Genomic DNA, 19334 nt, shown 5'->3' on the forward strand with positions numbered 1-19334 from the left:
CCGCGCGTTTTTCTCGGCCCCTTCGAAGTATCTATTATATTTATGGTGATCCATCCCAAAAGCAGACGAAATTTAAATAAAAACTCAATATTGCAAAAAAAAAAAAAAATTTATATTATAATTAACTTGTCATAAATAATTTCATAAAGGATTTATCAAAAAAAAAAAAAAACAATTAAAAAGTTCTTAATAAGAATTTAAAAAAAAAAAAAATTAAAAAGTCCTTAATAAGAATTTAAAAAAAAAAAATTTCCTAAAATAATTAATATCAAAATTTATAAAGTTATTTTAAAAAATAATAAATAAACTAACGTAATTTCGAGTCCAAAACTTAAATGTTACGTTTCTTCATCACAATTCGAAATAATTTTTTTAGTTTTATCATAACCGCAAATATCAGTTAATTCATCAACAATTAATTCATGTTTTTTTCCTTTGTCTCTCCTTTTATTTATTTTTTTTTCTCTATTCGAATCTTTCGCTTTTACATTATGAACAACATTAGAATTATGACTTTTATTTTGAGTGATCGGCCATTTTCTTTTAGCAACTTCGTTTGCTAAATTTTCCGAAAACCTTCTTTTGAATTTAGGAAATTCTTCCGTTTTAACGGTCACAATATTATTATCATCGAAAGCAGCCTTAAAAGAATCGAAATTGTCTTTCGATTTCGATATATCGTTTAACGGTTGCGAACAAGGGGAAAGATCCAATAAATCTTTCGAATTATCATTTTGTAATAAATGATTATTAGTATTATCATTAATATCTATATCCGGAATTGAATTTTTCCCGATTGTTGTTGTCGTTTCATCATCGATATTAAAACAATCAGAATTTTTTAAATTAAAAATTTCTTTATTATTAATTGATATTTCTGATAATTCTTTTGGATCGTTATCGTTGGGTTGCGGTATCAATTCGTAATTATTACTTATAACGGCTAATTCTTTCGATGGTGACCCTACACCACCACCACTACTACCAACTTCTGAATTTAATTTAGATTCATCATTGTCAACGTATGTTTCTTCGACTTCATTTGAATTGGGGCTTTGTTCGAAATTTCTCGGACTATTTTTAAATAGTTCGTGTTGAAGTTGAAACCTAGCATTTGGATTATCAATATGTAATATGTCGGTTAAATCACCGCCAACATTGGCCGGAAATGATTTTTTTTTCATTTCTTTTTGTTTGTGTTTATTTAATTTATATGTTTCCGATTTGAAATCGATTTTCGAAAGCATACTTTTGACTTCTTCTCTTTTTATAAATTTATCACTCGCATCTTGTTTTATTAATAATTTTTTTGAATTTTTCGTAGTTTTATCCAACAGCAAATTGTCTTTCATTTCGTTTATGTCGTCAGAGAGATAAGAACTCTTATCGAATTTATTTTGTGCTGACGTTCTTTTCGTTTCCAACCTACCATTTTCACGTTTGACGACCCACGGTTTCGAAGACGATTCATTTTTATCCGCCAAATGTCGCGCATTGTTTTTTATAGTTAACAACAAATCATTTTCTTTTTTCGACAATACGTTCGTCACCAATGAACTTGTCGCCGATTGCATGAATTTACTTTTATTCTGTGCCGTAGCAGGTACGAAACTCGTTGAAATAGTCGCATGTGCCGAAGTCATCGCAGTCGGTGTTACTGATCCCACGTTGATTGCTTTCTTTTTTATTTTCACCGGTTTATGATTGGCTTTGACTTTTTTCATAAGATATTTTACCAAATCGTCTGATGACAATTTGAAATCTGTTTTTGAAGTTTCAAAAGGTACGTTCACAGATTTCTGCGGTCTGACTTTAACGTACGTCGAATTGTCTCTCGTGAATCCCGCGAGTACTTTTCTACGTCCGGTAGAAAGAGAAAGAACATTTTCTTTTTTTTCTTTAGGCGCATTAAAATTTTCTATGCTGTCCGCCATGGTGGCATTTGTAGTGTAACACCTCGTGCTATTCTGATACGATTTACTCTTTCTTTGTGCTTCTTGAACTCCGACTTGCATGGCCTTGTAAAGTTGCGACGTTCTTTTATCTTGGTCACGTACGTTTAAAAGTAATTTTTTAGGAAGTTCTTTAGACGAATGAAAACCAAATTCGTCTAATATTTCCGTGTTCGACCTATTAAAAATAATAAAATCCATGGATAAAAAAATTAATTAATTTATTAATAATATTCTTTACCTACCTTTTTTTTTTATTTGATTTTTTACGAATAATTACGGATTGACTTAAATCCAGACTGTTTTTCGATCTGTATAATTGCATTGAAATTTCATCATTCGGTTTTCCAGCCGGTTCCAACGTGGTACTAGTAGTAGTAACAGTAGTGGTAGGAGCAGCAGCAGGAGGAGGAGCATTTAAAAAATCAGGGACTTCTTCTTCTTCTTCTTCAACTTCTTCTTGTGTTGAACCACCATTTGTTTTATCAATTGAACCTTTTTGTACTAATAATTTTGTAAAAAACATCGAATTTGATTTTTTCTTTGGAGTTTTTTCGTTAAAACTAAAATGTAATAATTTATCCCCGTTCAAAATTTGTATGCTCGTTTTACTTTTAAGTTTTTTTCTAAATTGTTCTTTTAATATGTTTATAGATTTAAAATATTCCGTGTCTTCGTCGCACAGTGTTTCTTCTAGAAATGTTTTCGTTTTTATTTTCGGTTCCGTGTTCGGCCTTTTATTTTGAACTGTAATAATAATAATTATTATTATTATTTTATTCGTGAATTCAAATTGAATTTCCTTAAGATTTACCATTGAAAAAATCGTTGATCCACGAGCCCAAAGATCCAATAAATGCTTTTGAATTTTCTTGTTCGCATTGACTTAAACAACTACCCAAATCGGTACCTTTAGTTGATTCGTTTTTTTTATGAAGTGTAACCGATTCACCCAAAAACATTCTGTTGCTCTGTGAATTACTATTATTATTATTATTATTAGTATTAGTATTAGTACTACTACCATTATCATCATCATTTGTTTGTTGATAATATTTCAGGTTATTTTCTTTCATTTTTTTCTTATTCGGAATTAAATTTTGTTTTAAATGTACTGATTTTTTTTCATATTCGCAAAAAGAATCCTCGTCGTTGAGATCTTTTAATCCCAACATAATTTTATTTTCACTCCCTGGATAATTTGAAGGAGTTTGAAGCGTCGAACATTTTACTTTGCTTATGTATTGACTTTTACCACGGGAATTTGTATTTTTAATATTTCTAGAATTTTTTAAAACCTGAAAAATCATCATCATCATCATTATTATTATTATTATGTTTATTAATATCTATTTATTTAATACAGATTAAAAACAAACCTTTTTTTTTTTAAAAAAATTAAATTAAAAAAAAAAAAAAAAAAAAAACAAACCCTCGAATTATTTTTTTAAACCCAAAAAATTTTTTTTTTTTCCCGTCTTTAAAAATAATTTTTAAACGGGTCATTAACGAAATTTTTTTAAACGTGGGATAAGAAAAATTATTTAAAAAAAAAAAAAAATTACATGGTTTTATTTACTAAATTAAAAAAAAAAAAAAAAAAAAAAAAAGAAAATCCTAAAATATTTTTTTTTTTTTATACACCGTGCCATGCTCCATTTTGATTGTCACGCCTTTAAATTTTTTTTTTTTTTTTTTTTTTGAATTTTGAATTAAAATTAAATTTAAATTTAAAAATTGAAGAAGAGATAATAAAAAAATTTTCAATTTTATGGGTTTTCATCATTTTTACGAAAAACTTAAATGGGGGGTTGGTTAATAGTATAGAAGAGTGGGGGGATCGATTTCGGTTTTATAATGTCGTCGTCATATAGCGCCTTCAAATTTTCCTTTTTATAACAAAAAAAAAAAAAAAATTCCGATTGTGATCGTATAATTGCTCGCTTTAACCTCAGCCATTTTTTTTTTTTTTTTTTTACTCTTCAAAATATCTGAAACGATAATAAAAAAAAAAAAAAAAACCCCCCCGAAAAAAAGAAAATTAGAATTCTAAAAACAAATTTTTTCGGATTCAAAAATTAATTATCATTTTTTTTACTAACGGAATTTTCCATATTTCGAAAATAAAAAAAAAAAAAAAAAGAAAAAAAGAAAAAGAAATTATTTTTTCTTTTTAGTTTTGATATCCCAACAATTGCATTCTGTTATTTTCGGACAAGGCGGTGGATTTTTCGAACATTCGGAAAAAGCCGGTTTGGGTGCTAATTTTTTTTTACATGGTGGCATAGGTCTTGGAAATTGACAATTTGGTGGTACTCTAGCTTTAGGACAGCAGGGTAATGTTATTTCCGTACAATCCGTAAGCTAAGAAAAAAAAAAAAAAAATTAGTTTTGAGGGGAGGGAGTAAAATTTAAAAAAATGTCGAAAGTTAGTTTTTCCAGCGTACGTACCTTTTTCTTTTCCGGACATTCTCTTTTCGGTTGCAATGATTTAATTTTACATTTTTCGCTGCTGTCGCCACAATCTGTACGATGTTGAATTTTGTAAAACTGAGGGTAATACGAATTTCTATATACTGTCTGGGTTAACGTTGAATAACTTCTTCGGGAGCCTGAAGACTTTGGACATTCCGGTGTTGATGGCGGTTGTACGCAAGGAGTCAAATGTTTTGCAGGATTGAATGGCGGATTTGGACATATTCTCTGTAGATCATATAAAATATTTTCTTTGATTGGTGGATAAGATTTATTGCCTTGCTTTGAAGGACCTTTTTGGACTTCTAAAAATTTTTCAAAAGTTGGTATCTCCGAAACATCCGCAGAATAATCATCCTTTCTCGTTTTTCTAATATTATATTTTTCCGGCATTAAAACAAATTTCTCTTCTGATCCTTTGCTTTCCAAAACGACATTTTCCGTTTTCGTTGGAGGTTTTGTTGGTTTTAATTTTTGTTTTTTCACAGGTTTACATGGATCCGGAGGAGGTTTCGGACGTAAACCTTCATTGTTGTCATCATAAAAGTTAAGCCCATCGGTTTCGGAACACCAGTCGGGTTCTTTATGACGTGTCTCGCACGGCGGAACCAATGGTGTTTGTTTTATTCCTGGTTTGCATAGGTTGTACATCCATCGTGGAGGATCGTGAGAATGGAAAACGCTACCTTGAAAACTTTGAGGTTCATCCGTCAGGGTTCCCGTTATAACTTTTGGAGGATCGCGAGATTTGGATTTTGCCGGACTAGGTTTACTTTCTTCTTTCTTTACCTCCTCCCTAAATTGTAAATTATCATCACATTTGCAAGAAGAGAAAGGATTTAAACGAATGCATTTTTCAATTATGTTTGATGGCTTAGGCCGAAATGTATATTTTGTTGTTTTTTTAAGTTTAACGGGTTTACAAGATCCGGCAACTATAAAGGGTTTTTCAGGGGGACATTTGCTTTTCGGAGGTTCTTTAACTGATTCTATATAAGGTGGGGGAGGCGGACAACGTTCGACGCAGGGTTTTGTTTCCGTTTTGGGTTGTGAATAATTATCGGTTTCAGGGCATTTAGCATCGATCATTGTCATTAAAAAATTAGAATTATGTAATTCCACGGATTTATAACGAGTATATAAAGGCCTAGGTATTTCCACTTGTTTAAATTCGGAATAAGCTACCGGACTAGTGGAACACGAAGAGGGCCATTGAGATTGCTCAATTTTATTAGACAAAGAAAACGGAGCAGGTTTCCAAGTTTTTTTCGGTCTGAATTCCTCATAAGGCAATTTATCACTCTGACATGTTTGAGGGATTCTGTCTCTAATATAAATAGGGTCACTACACCATAACGTTAAGTTCAACTCTTTTGGTGGGGGGCATGACAATGTTATGACTGGAGCAGGGCATGGTTCTTTGTTTGCGCCACGACAATCCGAGGGTTTCGGCGGTATATCTATTCGAATAGTTTTATCTACAATATTTTCACAGACCTCTTCCTCTTCTGGACATAACTCCCGTTGTTTTAATTTTTCTCTACAGCTTTCTGGGGGTGGAGTTTTTTCCGATGGCTTTTTTTTCGGCAGTAAATTATCTAAACTATACCATGGTCCATCAGGTTTGACGGGCGGTGGCGGACAATTATTGTGACGTATATCACATTCCAACGGTACTTCAGGGTCTTTACAGACAGAAAGCCAAGACTTTGATGGCTTGGGGGGTTTTTTTGATTTTTCGCATGGATCGGGACACGTGGATCCCGGTTGTCTCACAGCCCATTGATCCTCCGGTAACCATCGTCCTACTTTTCTATCCTCGCTAAAACTACGAATTCGACCAAGCCCCTTAAAAAAAGTAACAAATTTTTCTATCTACTCCACCTAATTCATCAAAAAAAAATTTTTTTTTTTTTTTTTTTTTTTTTCTAAAAAATTCTAATAACGATTTTTTTTTTTTTTACCGCGTCGAAACCAAATAAACATTTTACATATGACGGAGACTTTTTTTTTTTTTTTCCTTTCATTTACAATTATTATAAATTTTATAATTAAAAAAAAAGGTTAAAAGGTCATTCAATAAACATTCATCGATTTTAAATAAATAACATAACCAAAATATACATATAAGTATATTACAAAAAAAAAAAAAAAAAATTTGAAATTGATTTGAAAAAATAAACTTACACGTATTTAATAAAATAAATAATATTATTATTATTAATATTAATAATATTAATATTAATTAATATAATTAAATATTCTCACCTTCTTCAAAGAAAAGTCACCAATAATTTTGAACCCGGTCCGAAATGAAGCCATTATTATTATTAATTATAAGACGTGATAAATGGTTAAAATTTTACATTTCCTCCGTTTATTATAAAATAAATGAATATCTGTTTACGCACAAAAATTTTTTTAAAATTCAAAAATTTTTTTTATTCTGGAATTCGAACGAAAACATTAAAGTGCAACAACAACAACAACAACAAAACGAAAACAAAAAAAAAATGGGGAGGGGGTATGTTTATCGTAAACAAAAATTATTTATTTATTTTTCGTTTCAAATAAGAAAAAAATAAATAAATAAATAAATTATTATTGTAAATTGGTAGTAAAATCCGGCTGGAAAAAAACAAAGATTTAAATAAATTATGAGCTGAAAATTAAAAATTTAATTATTATTATTATTATTATCATTACTAGCAGTATTAATTTACGATCATTTTGTAAACAAAAAAAAAATTTAATTAATTTCTACCAAATTTAACGCATCAACGATTTGAAAAATATAAATAAATAAATAATAATAATAAAATCTCAACCGTTTTTTTTTTTTTTTTTTTTACAAATTATTAATTAATAAAATAAATAAATAAATGTTTTAATAACAAACCTTTCAAGCGAAATAAATATGTAATTCTTTAAAACGATGATTTTATATATTTTCTTCTTATTTAAATAAATTTTCTTTCCTATTTTCTTTCGCGAATGAAAAAATCAGTATTTAAAAAAAAAAAAAAATAAGTAAAAACAAACCCATGAAATGTAAAAAAAAATTTTGAAGTTGTCCAACGTTTTCCTCCGATACAACATACGTTTACGAAAATATTTTTTAACAAGAAAAAAAAAAAAAAAAAAGTCAAAAAAAAAAAAAAAATTATTATTATTATGTATTATGTATTATTGTTATTATTATTATCAACTGATTTTATATCGTTCGAAATCCTTTTCTCCTTCCGCCAAGCCGATAAAACAAATTCATTAATTTTTATTTTCGAATTGAAAAAAAAAATTTTTTTTTTTTTTGAAAATAACCTTTGCTTTTTTTTCAAATAAAGAACCAACTGTCTTTTTTTTCTTTCCCTCCTTCCCCCCCTCTCTCCCCCAATATACGCATACATTTTTAAATATCGTTGCCAACTTTAAAAAAAAAAAAAAAACTAAAAAAATGTTTATTTATTCTATGATCTTGTATCATTTTTACAAAGTACTAAAAAATTTATTTATTTATTTTTACTTTTTTCGTTAAAACTACGTTGAAATACGACAATGATGATAATGATAATGATGATGATGATGATGATGATAAACGAGGCCCTAAATTTATAAAAACATTAGTATTATTATTATTTATTTATATTAATCGTTTAAGCATAGCATATATATTATGTGTGAATCGTATAGAAATTGTAAATCGGGGTCAAAGTATCATGGAAATCAATTTTTTTTTTTTTTTTTTCAAAGGCCATAATTTAATTAAAATTTTCTAAATTAAGTGGTGAGTTATCAATAATCATTTTAACCAATGAGAAATAAAAGGCGGGACTATAAAGCTCCACCTGTTATTTTTCCAGCTTACAAAACGAAACTGTCATGGCCGACAGATTTTTTTTTTTTTTTTTTCCCCCACAAGTACGAAATGAAAATTTTCATACGGAACGGTGATGAACGTTACGGTGTTTTATTTTTTTTCTTTTTTTTAATTTTAACAAACAATAATAATAATAATAATTTTTAAAGTATTTAATATTATATATATATATAAAATCGGGGAAAATTTAAATGTGATGAAAATAAAATAATGGAACAACTCACACAATTCGTATCGAAAACATTTGAAAAAAAAACTCATACACACAATGGAGATGAAGGTGATGGTGATAATAATGATGATGATAAGAAACAAATGGAAAAAACTATAAAAACGGAAATCCCGTTGAATCCGATACCGGAAACGATTCAAATTTCTACGACGAAATCACCGTCGGAAAGGATTTCGCCAAAAACGGATGCGGAAAAAAAGGGAAATTTACAAAATGTCGTCGATGTGATAACGAATTCTCATAAGAAAATAATGGAAAATTTATATAATTACAATCGGAAAATTGATGATGTTAAAAAAACAACAACGAATTCGGGGGATTATTATGGGAATCGGGAAAACGATCAAATCATCATGGATGGTAACATTGAAAAAAAATTAAAATTCGGTTCGAGTGGTAGTAAAACAAACGTTATGGACGTTGCTAATTTAATTGGTGATCAAAATAAAAATAAAATTAAATCAATGGAAAGAAATTTTCCAACGTTTTATAAAATACAATTAAATATGGATGATAAGGAAAAAATTGAGCCCGCGGTGGATTCGAAATATCCGACGGATATATCAATCCGAGGATCATCCGTATCACCCGTTGTGGATCCAGACGATTCAAGATCTTCTTCCGGTAATTCCGGATGTAAAAAAGAATCGCATGATGATGTTGTTAGAAATAAAATTTACGTTGGAAACGATGACGATTCTAAAAACAGTAAGTTTTTCATTATAATTATTATTATTATTTTTCATCAAAATTTTTCCAAAACCGACGGAAATTTAGTCTGCTACTATTTTTAGTCTATCCTACTCGTCTAATTACGTCACATTAATAATAATTATTTGCTTAAAAAGGTACGAAACATTTCACTTTTTCCTTAATTGGTACTTTTTCTGAACAAATGATTAAATTTTCTTTCTCCTGGAAAATTTTTACCAATTTTCTGGAATATTTAAAAACCTCCAAATGAATAAGGAAATTTTTTTTTAAAATTTTATCAAAGTTGGCCGTTACCAAAAAAGGAAAAATCCATTAAAACAACCAAAGTATTTAGTAAAAGGAAAAACTCGATCGTTAGGTAATAAAAAAAAAAAAAAAAAGGAAAATTGTCTAATTGATTAAAGTTAAATGAAAAAGTAAAAGATATAATAAAAAAAATAAGAGAACGTTCTAGAAAATCAGTCGTTTTGTGAATCAGTCTAAGAGAAGAGTTTTGTAAACGAACGAACAATCAGTTAAAAGAAGGAAGAATTTTAACGTTAGAATCCCAGGGGTAAAATTTTCCCCACCCCACCTTAACTGAAATAAAATCAAATAAACAAAATTAAATTACGCTCTTGTTTGTCATAGTAATGCCCATTTATTGTCACTTTTCAAACGTTGCTCTCTCTCTCTCTCTCTTTTCTCTTCTCTCTCTCTTTTTTTCATAACGAATCCAAATTTATTTAAAAAAAAAAAAACAAAAAGAAAAATTAAGAAAAGAAGAAAATTCGGGAGGAAATGAAAAAAACCCGGTTCTCTCTCTCTCTCTCTCTCGCACCCCACCACACCCCCAACATCCCTCCTCACACCTCGGGGAATTAGAAAAAAAAATCAAATTAATAAAATGTTTATTATTATTATTATTATTATTATTATTATTATTTTTATTACGTCACATTATTGAAACGTTATAAATTTTGAAAAAAAAAAAAGAAAATTAAATTTTTATCTCAACATAAAATGATCGATTTATATAGCTTTAAGTAATAGGTAAATAAGGTTTTCTTATATTTTTTTTTTTTGTATAAGAAAAATAAAAAATTTAAAAAAACGATATGTTTGTTCGTTTGTTCGTTTGTTTGTTTGTTTGTTAATAGGAAAATGTTTGGAAATAAGTAAATTACAGACCTTAAAATAAAAAATACGCGTGTGCGTGTGCGTGAGAGAAAAGGTAAAATTGTAAATCTCGAAACGTTAGGTAATAAAAAAAAATTTTAAATTTCGTCATTTGGGTAAAATATAAATCGAAATTTAAATCGTGCGAATTCGAATTCGATAGATTTTCTTCTTACCAAAAAAAAAAAAAAAAAAAAAATTTACAAATAAATTTGTTTTAAGGGTATAACGTCACCGTAATATTCCCGCGGGAAGCAGACGACACAAAAAAAAATCGTCCCGACAAATGAAAATTTATTATTTATTTACGAACGAATTCGAATACAAATTTTCCAGGTGGTGGTAAAAATTTTTCTTTTTCTCATTTCCATTTACATTTACGGGAAAAGTTTTTGGACACTTAACACTACTGTAATGTTTGAGTATCGTAAATAAAAAACAGGAAACGGAAATCGTTAAGAAATTATCAAAAGTAGTAAGATAACAAAACGTTTTTCCCTGGAAAAAAAAAAGAACAAAAAGGCTACAACAAAAAAAAAAAGAAAAAGTAAAATAAAACAAAAATCGAAATCAAAATTTTCCAGAATCTGGATGAAAAAAAAAAACAAAAAAAAAAAAAAAATGAACGTGAGCAAGTGATGCTGGAGCATAAAAACTCTGGAAGGGCTAAAAAAAAATAAAAAAAAAAAAAAAAGAGGACCCGACCGAGAGGTAAGGAAAACGAGAGAGAGGAAGGAAAAAGGGAAGGAATGAAAAGGGGGAAAGAAGAGGAGAAGGAGGGAAAAGAAGGGATAAACGAAGAGGAAACGGAAGGGAATAAAGGGAAAAATATTCGAGGTTGTTAAAGAGAGAGAGAGAGGGTAGGAAAAACGAAAGGAAAAGAGAGTCGAACGGAGCGTTAATGCTATCATCCAATCAATGTAATTCGATAGAACTCCCGCGAGTCGTTCCTTTTAAATTATTATTAGAAAATAAATTTTATCATCGTTTTACAATTTTAAATCTACGTCAACTAACATTTCAATTTTAATGCACACAGACAGATGTTTATTTTACATTATCCAATTTAAGTCCCAAGCTTTTGCCAATTTTTAATTTGTCAGAAAATATCTAAAACGATAAAAATTTTTCTTTTTTTTTTTGTTGTTACCGTCAGGAAACCTACGACAAAATTACGTAATGAAAAAAAAAAAAAAACCGTTACGATTTGCGACATTTAAAAAAACAAAAAATCGAACGGAATATACAAAAAAACTCGATTTGAAAATATTATTCATTTTTTTATCCGCAAGAAAAACTCCCCGGAAAAACCTTAAGTAAAATTAAAATGGCGTCGAATTTCAACACACACATCCACACACGCACACACACCCATTAAATAATTTTAATAAAATAAATATAAATAAATCAAATCTTTTGTGAACCTACGTCGTTTTTTTTTAATGCATTCAATCCATAATCATTTATTATTATTATTATTATTTACAATGCAAATACAGGGCATTAAATTAAACAATTTTTTTCCTTCCTTCCTTTTTTTTTAAGTTGTCGAGATTGATGGATATTAAGTATAAAAAAAGGGAATTTAAATATTTTACTAGTTAATATTCACGAATTTATTTTGTATCTTCATTAAGGTAATGGAATTAAATTAGGGCATTTTACTGCACTCTTACAGGATTTTACTACCCCCCCACTCCTCTCTCCTCCCCCTCAGTTTATTAATACGCCACCCTGTGTTAATTTCTCTCGAAGGAATTATGGAACCCTACAGTGGATTAAGATTTACTTAACCGCCTTTTCTTTTCCTTTTTTTTTTTTTTTTTTTTTTTTTTTTTTTTTTAATTTTTTCCAATTAGAATTTTTTCTTACATTTTTTTTTTTTTTTTTTACTGTTATTACTTAATTAAAATTTATTTTACATCCGTTAAGAAAAAAAAAAAAAAACGGTTTAAACATTAACTAATTAAACGTTACTTTAAAAAAAAAATTATATTATTATTATTATTATTATTTTTGTTTAATAATAATAATAATTTTTGAAAACGTTCGTTCGGTTATTTTTATTAATGATTCACGATTATTGATTTTTTTTTTTTTCCCGGAAAATTTGTTTCGAAAACAATTAAAAAAGATGAAAAAATAAATTTATTAAAATAATAATAATAATGATGAGGGATTCGTAAAATTAAAAAAATTAAATTTGTTTCCCTCCCTCCCTCCCCCCACACCTCTCCCGTTTGCGTGGCAATACATTATTGTCAAAAAAAATCAATCCGGTTCGTTGAGCTCAATCAAAAAAAAAAAAAAAAAAAAAAAAACAAATTGAAACATTTATGTATTATTTCGCACCCTCCCTCCAACCAACCCTTAACAAAACGTAAGAGCAATAAAAATCTAACAAACGAATTAAACTTAAATTAGAGAATATGTTAAAGGGAAAGGAAAAGCTTAACAACAACAAACGTACAAACAACATTCGTTATGCGCGTTCATTAAAAAAAAAAATCTAAAACAAACGTTTTGATTACTCCTCTCCCTTAATTTTTTTTTTTTTTTAAATAAAATATTTCGTTAATTAATTAAATTAAATTTTAGAAAAGGTTTAAAAATCCTTTTTTTTTCCATTTCTTTAAATCTTTCCACCCTCGTCCCCCGTCCCCCCCCTCCCGGGCTTTTTTTTATTAATTTATTTTGTTTAAAAAAAATAAAATTAATTACGAGATACAGGTGACACAACCTTTTATTAATTAGTTTTTTTAAAATTATTTATTACCTTCATCTAAGATAATTAAATAAAAAGTGTAAATTTTATTTATTTTTCTTAATTTTCCGACTCGATTTTCCGATTAAAAAAAAAAAATGGCCAGGAAAATAATAATATATAAAAATTTTAACTCTTTGTCAAAATATAAATAAATGACTCGTTTTATAATTTTTTTTTCTTTTGTTCTCGAATATTCTTTTTAAGAAGAAGCATCGCCATATATATTAAAATAAAAACATAAATAATCGTGATGTCTTAAACATAATAATAATAACTTTTTCTAAATAAATAAATAAATAAATAAAGGATCGCGTAAATAAAATGGCGAATGCAATAAATTATCCATACATATATGTTTTTTTTTTTTGGAAAAGAAAGTAAGAGAAAGCGAGAGAATTTTGAAAGAAAATGATTACGTAACAGAATATATACAGTGTTGCCAAGTTACACAAAAAAATTTTTTTTTTTTTTTTTTTTGGAAAATTTAACAGGAAAACGGATTTTAAATGAAAATTCCGAATACACGACGAATACGGTAATATTAAATTTTAATTTAAAAAAAGAAAAACTCACACGAAATTTAATTTTATTTTCACAAAGGAAAAAAAAAGGAAGGGGAAAAAAAGGAAAAAAGGAAAGAAAAAGGAAAAAAATTTAGACGATGAGTTGAGTATTTGATGATGAATAGACTTTCACATAAACAAAAAAATAATAATAAAAATAAAATTTAAAATAAACGTTTATTTAAAAATTTTATTTTTATTTTCATTTCAGGGTAGGCAACAACGAAAAAAAAAAAAAAAAAATCTTGTAGTGTAAAAGCATAGTAGTAAGTTAATTATTTAAAGAAATTGTGGTTTTTATGGTTTTCTACATCTCTGAATAATATATATACATAATGTAAAATGCAAAACGTTATATTGCTCTTTTACTGCTTTGAAATTGAATTTTTCTCTCTCTCTCTCTCTCTTTTTTTTTTCTATCCTTTTTATTTTTTTTTATATTTTCATGAAAATAAGTAATGAGAATAAAAAAAAAGAAAAAGAAGAAGAACCACGTCTATAAAAAAAAAAAATATATCTCTCTAGGAAACTGCTTGGAAAAATGATTAGCTGCACTTGAAATCTCATCAGTTTTTCCCCCTCCCCCTCCCCCCTTCTCTCCTCCGTCTCGTCTTTTTATTATTTTATTTCATTATGAAGGGAAAAAAAAATTGTAGTGGGGGGTTCGAAACAAAACGGAGGGGGGAAAGAAAAACCAAAAAAAAAAAAAAAAAAAAAACGTGGAGAAAAATTTTATGAAAAAAAAAAAAAATTAATTTTTACATTTTATCCTTCGTGTGTGTTTGGGAGTGCATGTTCGCGTTTATTTTAAATTTTTTTTTTTTGTTTTTTTTTCGTAGATTTAGATATAACGAAACAAGATGGAGAAGATGGACATATTATTGGAATACAAACGAATTCTCATTCATCGTCTAAATTACAAAATAAACAAAGGAGAAGTCGTACGAATTTTACATTGGAACAATTAAACGAATTGGAAAGATTGTTCGACGAAACTCATTATCCTGATGCTTTCATGAGAGAAGAACTCAGTCAAAGATTAGGACTTAGCGAAGCAAGAGTACAGGTAACCATTAAATTTAAAAAAAAAAAAAGAAAAAAAAGAAAACCAAAATAAAAACAAAAAGAAAATGTGAAATAAATACAAATAGTTAAATGCCATTTACTTTATATTGAGAGAAAAGGGAATAACGGACCATTATCATTTTCTTTAATCGAACAAATGGGTCATTATCTTCAATTTCCAGGTCCCTAATATAATTTTTTTTTAATAGAAAGTTCGAACGAACGTTTTCTTTCGAAAAAACCTCCCCCCCCGGTATAATGTGAAAAACGTTTTTCTTTTATTGCCACAATTCGAAAGATAAAAATAATATTATCATTATTATTTTTAACGTAATTACAAAACGAGGAAACAAATGGTATTGAAGAAAATTTTTTCCTTTCTTTTCACTAATTCGAATAAGAAATAAATTTACGTTTTAAATCAATTAAAATTTTTTTTTTACATAAAAAAAAAATTTTAAAACGCGACCGTTAGTTATAAAAGAAAACAAAAAAAAAGGTCAAACCGCGCTCGACCGAAATAAAAAAAAATTTTTTTTTTTTTTATTATTAAATAAGGGCTGACTTTTAAACCGCAAAAGAAGCAGAAAACCCTTGATTTTCCATCCCTCGTACGAGTGACAAGGCAAACGTTTGTTGTAAATTAAAATTTTAAAACAACATCCAGCAGAGTTTGTTATTAATTTAACAAATAAATTATAAATCCGCTTTCATCCGTCACCTAATTGAATTACACTTTCACAATTACGAATAAAATATATATACTCACATATATATATATATATATATATATATATAAATTTCCTTTTGTTTCATTTTTTTTTTTTTTTTTGATTTTCAGGTGTGGTTTCAAAATCGTAGAGCAAAATGTCGAAAACATGAGAGTCAAATGCAAAAAGGTGAGTTTTTTTTCGTTTTTTCACTCCCCCCCACTCCCCTCCCCAATCACCAACGGTTCCCCGTCGTTTTCCCTAAACGCTTTTCCGATTACTCTTTCCCTTTCCATAAATTTTTATATAAAAATTTTCATTTTTTCCAACGAACGATTCACCGATTTCCACTTGACGTTTTCACTAATACATTTATATCGTGTAATAAAATCACGTGACATTTATTTATTTATTTTCCCGCTTTTTTTGTTTTCACGTCGCGCGTTTGTCGCGTTTGTCGCAAACATAAAATTTGCGCGCGCTTGTTTATTGTTTACGTTTGTAAATAAACAATTATCTACTTTTAAATAAAGTTTTCGAATTAATAAATAAAGTTATTTAAACCGAACCGGATATCCGTTACCGTGAGATAATTAATTAATACTTATATAAATAAAAAGTTTTTAAAACTATTTATAATAAAATAATGGGGGGGGGGAAGGGAGTGAAAAAGTTTTATTTTTATTTATTTTCAAGATGGAGGAAAAAGAGATTTTGTCACTTTTTATATTAGAAAATTTTTTTCACAATTTCGTTTTTTTTTTTTTTTCATTTTTTAATTAATAATAATAATAATTCTTTTTTATTTTCGAATAAATTAATTACTGTTTGAAATTTGATTTATTAACTTTAATAAATGAAATTTTAATTATATTAATTCGTATATTTATTAAATTTTGTTTATAAATTGTTTTTAATTATTTATTTTTAAACTTCTCACACTCTTTTCCCATGATTTTTTTTCTGTTTTTTTTTTTTTTTTTTTGATAATTTTAAATAGCAGCAGGAATGATAGTATCAAGTCATACACCGGCGACAGTGTCGACAACATTAGAACCCTGTCGTGTGGCACCTTACGTAAATGTTCCATCCATTCGATTGACGTCATCATATAATCAAATGCAATCATTATCAGGATTTTCGACATTCGATCCGGCCTTGTTTTCGGCAGCAGCGCAACAGGTACGAAGTTAAAAAAAAAATTTTTACTTACAAAAAAAAGCGTCCGATTATCATCATCATCATTATCATCATCATTTTTTTTTCCAGTACGCGGCGGCAGCGGCTGCTTTTTCTTCGAGTTCTTCTCCATTAGTTTTTTGCCCACAATATCCATTAGGACTTGCTGCTCTTGCGGCCGTTCATCAGGATCGTCTTTATTCAAAAAATAGCAGCATAGCCGATTTAAGATTTAAAGCTAAAAAACATGCAGAAGCATTAAAAATGTCAACGGAAAAAATTTGAAATAATTTTTGAAAAAAATTAACGACATTTTTTTTTTTTGTTTTCATTCCACTCTGTGATTCTTTTTTTTTTTTTTTTTTGTAACATTAGTGAGAGACTGTAAATTCCGTTACCTTTTGTTTTTATATAGGTGAACAAAAAAAAAAAATAATCGTGGCCATTACCGCCACCACCATCACCACAACCACCACCACCACCGTGTGTAATACAATAAAGCAATATAATAAATTTTCTTATTGTTAATAATCAATCACGCCGCGTTATTAATACGATAATAATAATAATAATCCTATCGACAAACGCGTATATGTTTTTTTTTTTTGTATTATGAATAATACATTTCGACCGTTTGTTGTGTAAAGGAAACAAACGTTGTCGGGGTTCAAGTACAAAAGAGAGAGAGAGAGGAAAATGTGAATGGGGAACGTCGAGAAGTGTAATCTGTGGGCAGCCAATATATCACCCGGAGACAGGATTATGTGTTCCATGAATTTTGCATTATATAAGATTGAATTAAAGTCCCGTTAAAAAAAAAAAAAAAAGAAAGTTTTCCAGTATGAATCCCAAAGGCAGAGGTTAATCAAACGTTTAAACTTGATTACGTTTGAACTCTCAATATGTATTTTAAATTGAAAAATTTTTCTTTTTACGTTAAACTAAAAAAAAAAAAAAAAAAAGGAAGAAAATATTAAATATACGAAAATTAAAATAAAATTTTTGATAAAAAAAATAAAAGTAAGAAAAAGAAGACATTTTAACAAATTAAATTTGATACATTGAAAATATAAGGAAACCATCGGTCATCTTTTATTGGGGATATTGTAATCGCCATGTCAAATCTCGTTAGTATATAAAATCGTAATTAAATTAGTTATCACAAAACTTTTTTTTTTTCCTCCCTCGTTTTTTTTTTTTCATTCGTATTTAACTTAATAAATAAATAAAAACTTTTGTGTTTGTTGTTTTTGTTATTTCTTCTGCTCTTTTTTTTTTTATAAAACTCTTGTTGATATTTTTAAAAAAAAAAAACGTCATTCGGTTTTCAGATTAGTTTTTATTGGTTTATTATTTAAAAAAAAAATCTCTACGATGGATTATTTTAATTTAGTAAAAAAAAAATATGGCGACGTTTAAAATTTTCCATTTTGTATAAAACAAACGCTAAAAATTAATAATCGATCGATATACGTATTAATTAAAAACAAAACAAACAAACAAGAACAACAACCGGACAGAATAAAAAAAGTAATTTTTATCATTTTTTTTATTATTTATTTTCCCATTTTCCCGTTTTCCCCCCTTTACCCTCCACCCCCCACACCAAACTTTAACTCGAACGAGTTTCCCTAACCCTTGGAAAAGTCGTCCCAACTTCCATTTACACAAAATATTACAGTTAAAAAAAAAAGAAAAATTTTGTTAAGAGAATTATGAAAGGCTGCAATAAATTCGAAGGAAGACCGAACGGCCGACCAACCGACCGGGAAGGAAAAACGGCGGAGTCATCTCCAAGTTAGGGTGTGGATTCTGTAAGAAGGATGAAGAGAGAGAGAGAGAGAGATAGAAAAAGGAGGAATAAAACGTAAAAAAGGAGAGGGTAATAGATTGTTTGCGAGCTTTTAAACATGCAAGGGTTTCAAAGCACAAGCCTCTTAATCATATTAAACGACAGTAATCAAGTTAAATCGTATTAATACGATCGTTTCGTTACAAATGATTTACTTTTAAAACCCGCAATTTGAAATTCTAATTTTTGCGGAGATGTTGTTTCTTCATTAAATTAAAATTTTTCGTGTTCCTCCTTTTCCTCCTCCTCCTCCACTTCCACCTCCTCTTCTTCCTCTTCCTCCCCTTCCTCCTCCCACTGTGAAAGAAAAAAACATTATGAACCCATATTTACTTCCTGTGATTGGAATAATTCTTTTCTTTTCTTCCTTTTTTTTTTTTTAAACTAACCGTTTTCCCGGTTATTTAATTAATTACTCTCTCTCTCTCTCTCTATCTCTATCTCTCTCCATCCTTTTTTTTTTCATTCATATAAATTTTCTATTTTACATACAATAAACGACAAACAAAAAAAAAAAAATAATAATAAAAATTTTCCGACAAAAAAAAAAAGAAAATCAAATACATTTTTCCATAGGAAAAATAAATTTTCCCTTATCACAAAATTTTTTTTTTCTTATCAATTATTATCACTTTTATCAGGTTGTATTACGAAAACAAAATATTTTTATTCTATAATTAATTAATTATTTTATTTTATTTAAACAAAAAAAAAAAAACAAAATTTCTACCAGTCACAATTACAAAAAAAAAAAAAGGTAACTCAAGTCGCCCTTAAAAAAAAAAAAAAA

General features: G+C 28.1%; 4 protein-coding genes across 4 annotated transcripts; 2 read left to right on the plus strand and 2 right to left on the minus strand.

The window, feature by feature from the left end:
- Positions 1-338: 338 nt before the first annotated feature.
- Positions 339-4066, minus strand: Phum_PHUM308930 (uncharacterized protein; the record flags this gene model as incomplete). Its single annotated transcript, XM_002427267.1, has 6 exons — positions 339-2130; positions 2198-2699; positions 2767-2923; positions 3068-3250; positions 3903-3943; positions 4051-4066. 6 exons carry the CDS (start codon positions 4064-4066, stop codon positions 339-341), a joined length of 2691 nt encoding a protein of 896 aa, XP_002427312.1.
- A 46-nt stretch (positions 4067-4112) lies between these two features.
- Positions 4113-6749, minus strand: Phum_PHUM308940 (uncharacterized protein; the record flags this gene model as incomplete). Its single annotated transcript, XM_002427268.1, has 3 exons — positions 4113-4316; positions 4404-6275; positions 6696-6749. The coding sequence occupies 3 exons, from the start codon at positions 6747-6749 to the stop codon at positions 4113-4115; spliced, it is 2130 nt and encodes a 709-aa protein (XP_002427313.1).
- A 1765-nt stretch (positions 6750-8514) lies between these two features.
- Phum_PHUM308950 (uncharacterized protein) lies at positions 8515-10698 on the plus strand (the record flags this gene model as incomplete). The annotated part of the gene is made up of 2 exons (XM_002427269.1): positions 8515-9244; positions 10631-10698. 2 exons carry the CDS (start codon positions 8515-8517, stop codon positions 10696-10698), a joined length of 798 nt encoding a protein of 265 aa, XP_002427314.1.
- Positions 10699-14371: 3673 nt separating this feature from the next.
- Phum_PHUM308960 (Short stature homeobox protein, putative) lies at positions 14372-16977 on the plus strand (the record flags this gene model as incomplete). The annotated part of the gene is made up of 5 exons (XM_002427270.1): positions 14372-14393; positions 14599-14804; positions 15645-15702; positions 16520-16695; positions 16783-16977. 5 exons carry the CDS (start codon positions 14372-14374, stop codon positions 16975-16977), a joined length of 657 nt encoding a protein of 218 aa, XP_002427315.1.
- Positions 16978-19334: the final 2357 nt, after the last annotated feature.

Source organism: Pediculus humanus, genomic scaffold, assembly GCF_000006295.1.
Source record: "Pediculus humanus corporis 1103172107708 genomic scaffold, whole genome shotgun sequence".
Taxonomy (NCBI): Eukaryota; Metazoa; Arthropoda; class Insecta; order Psocodea; family Pediculidae; genus Pediculus; species Pediculus humanus.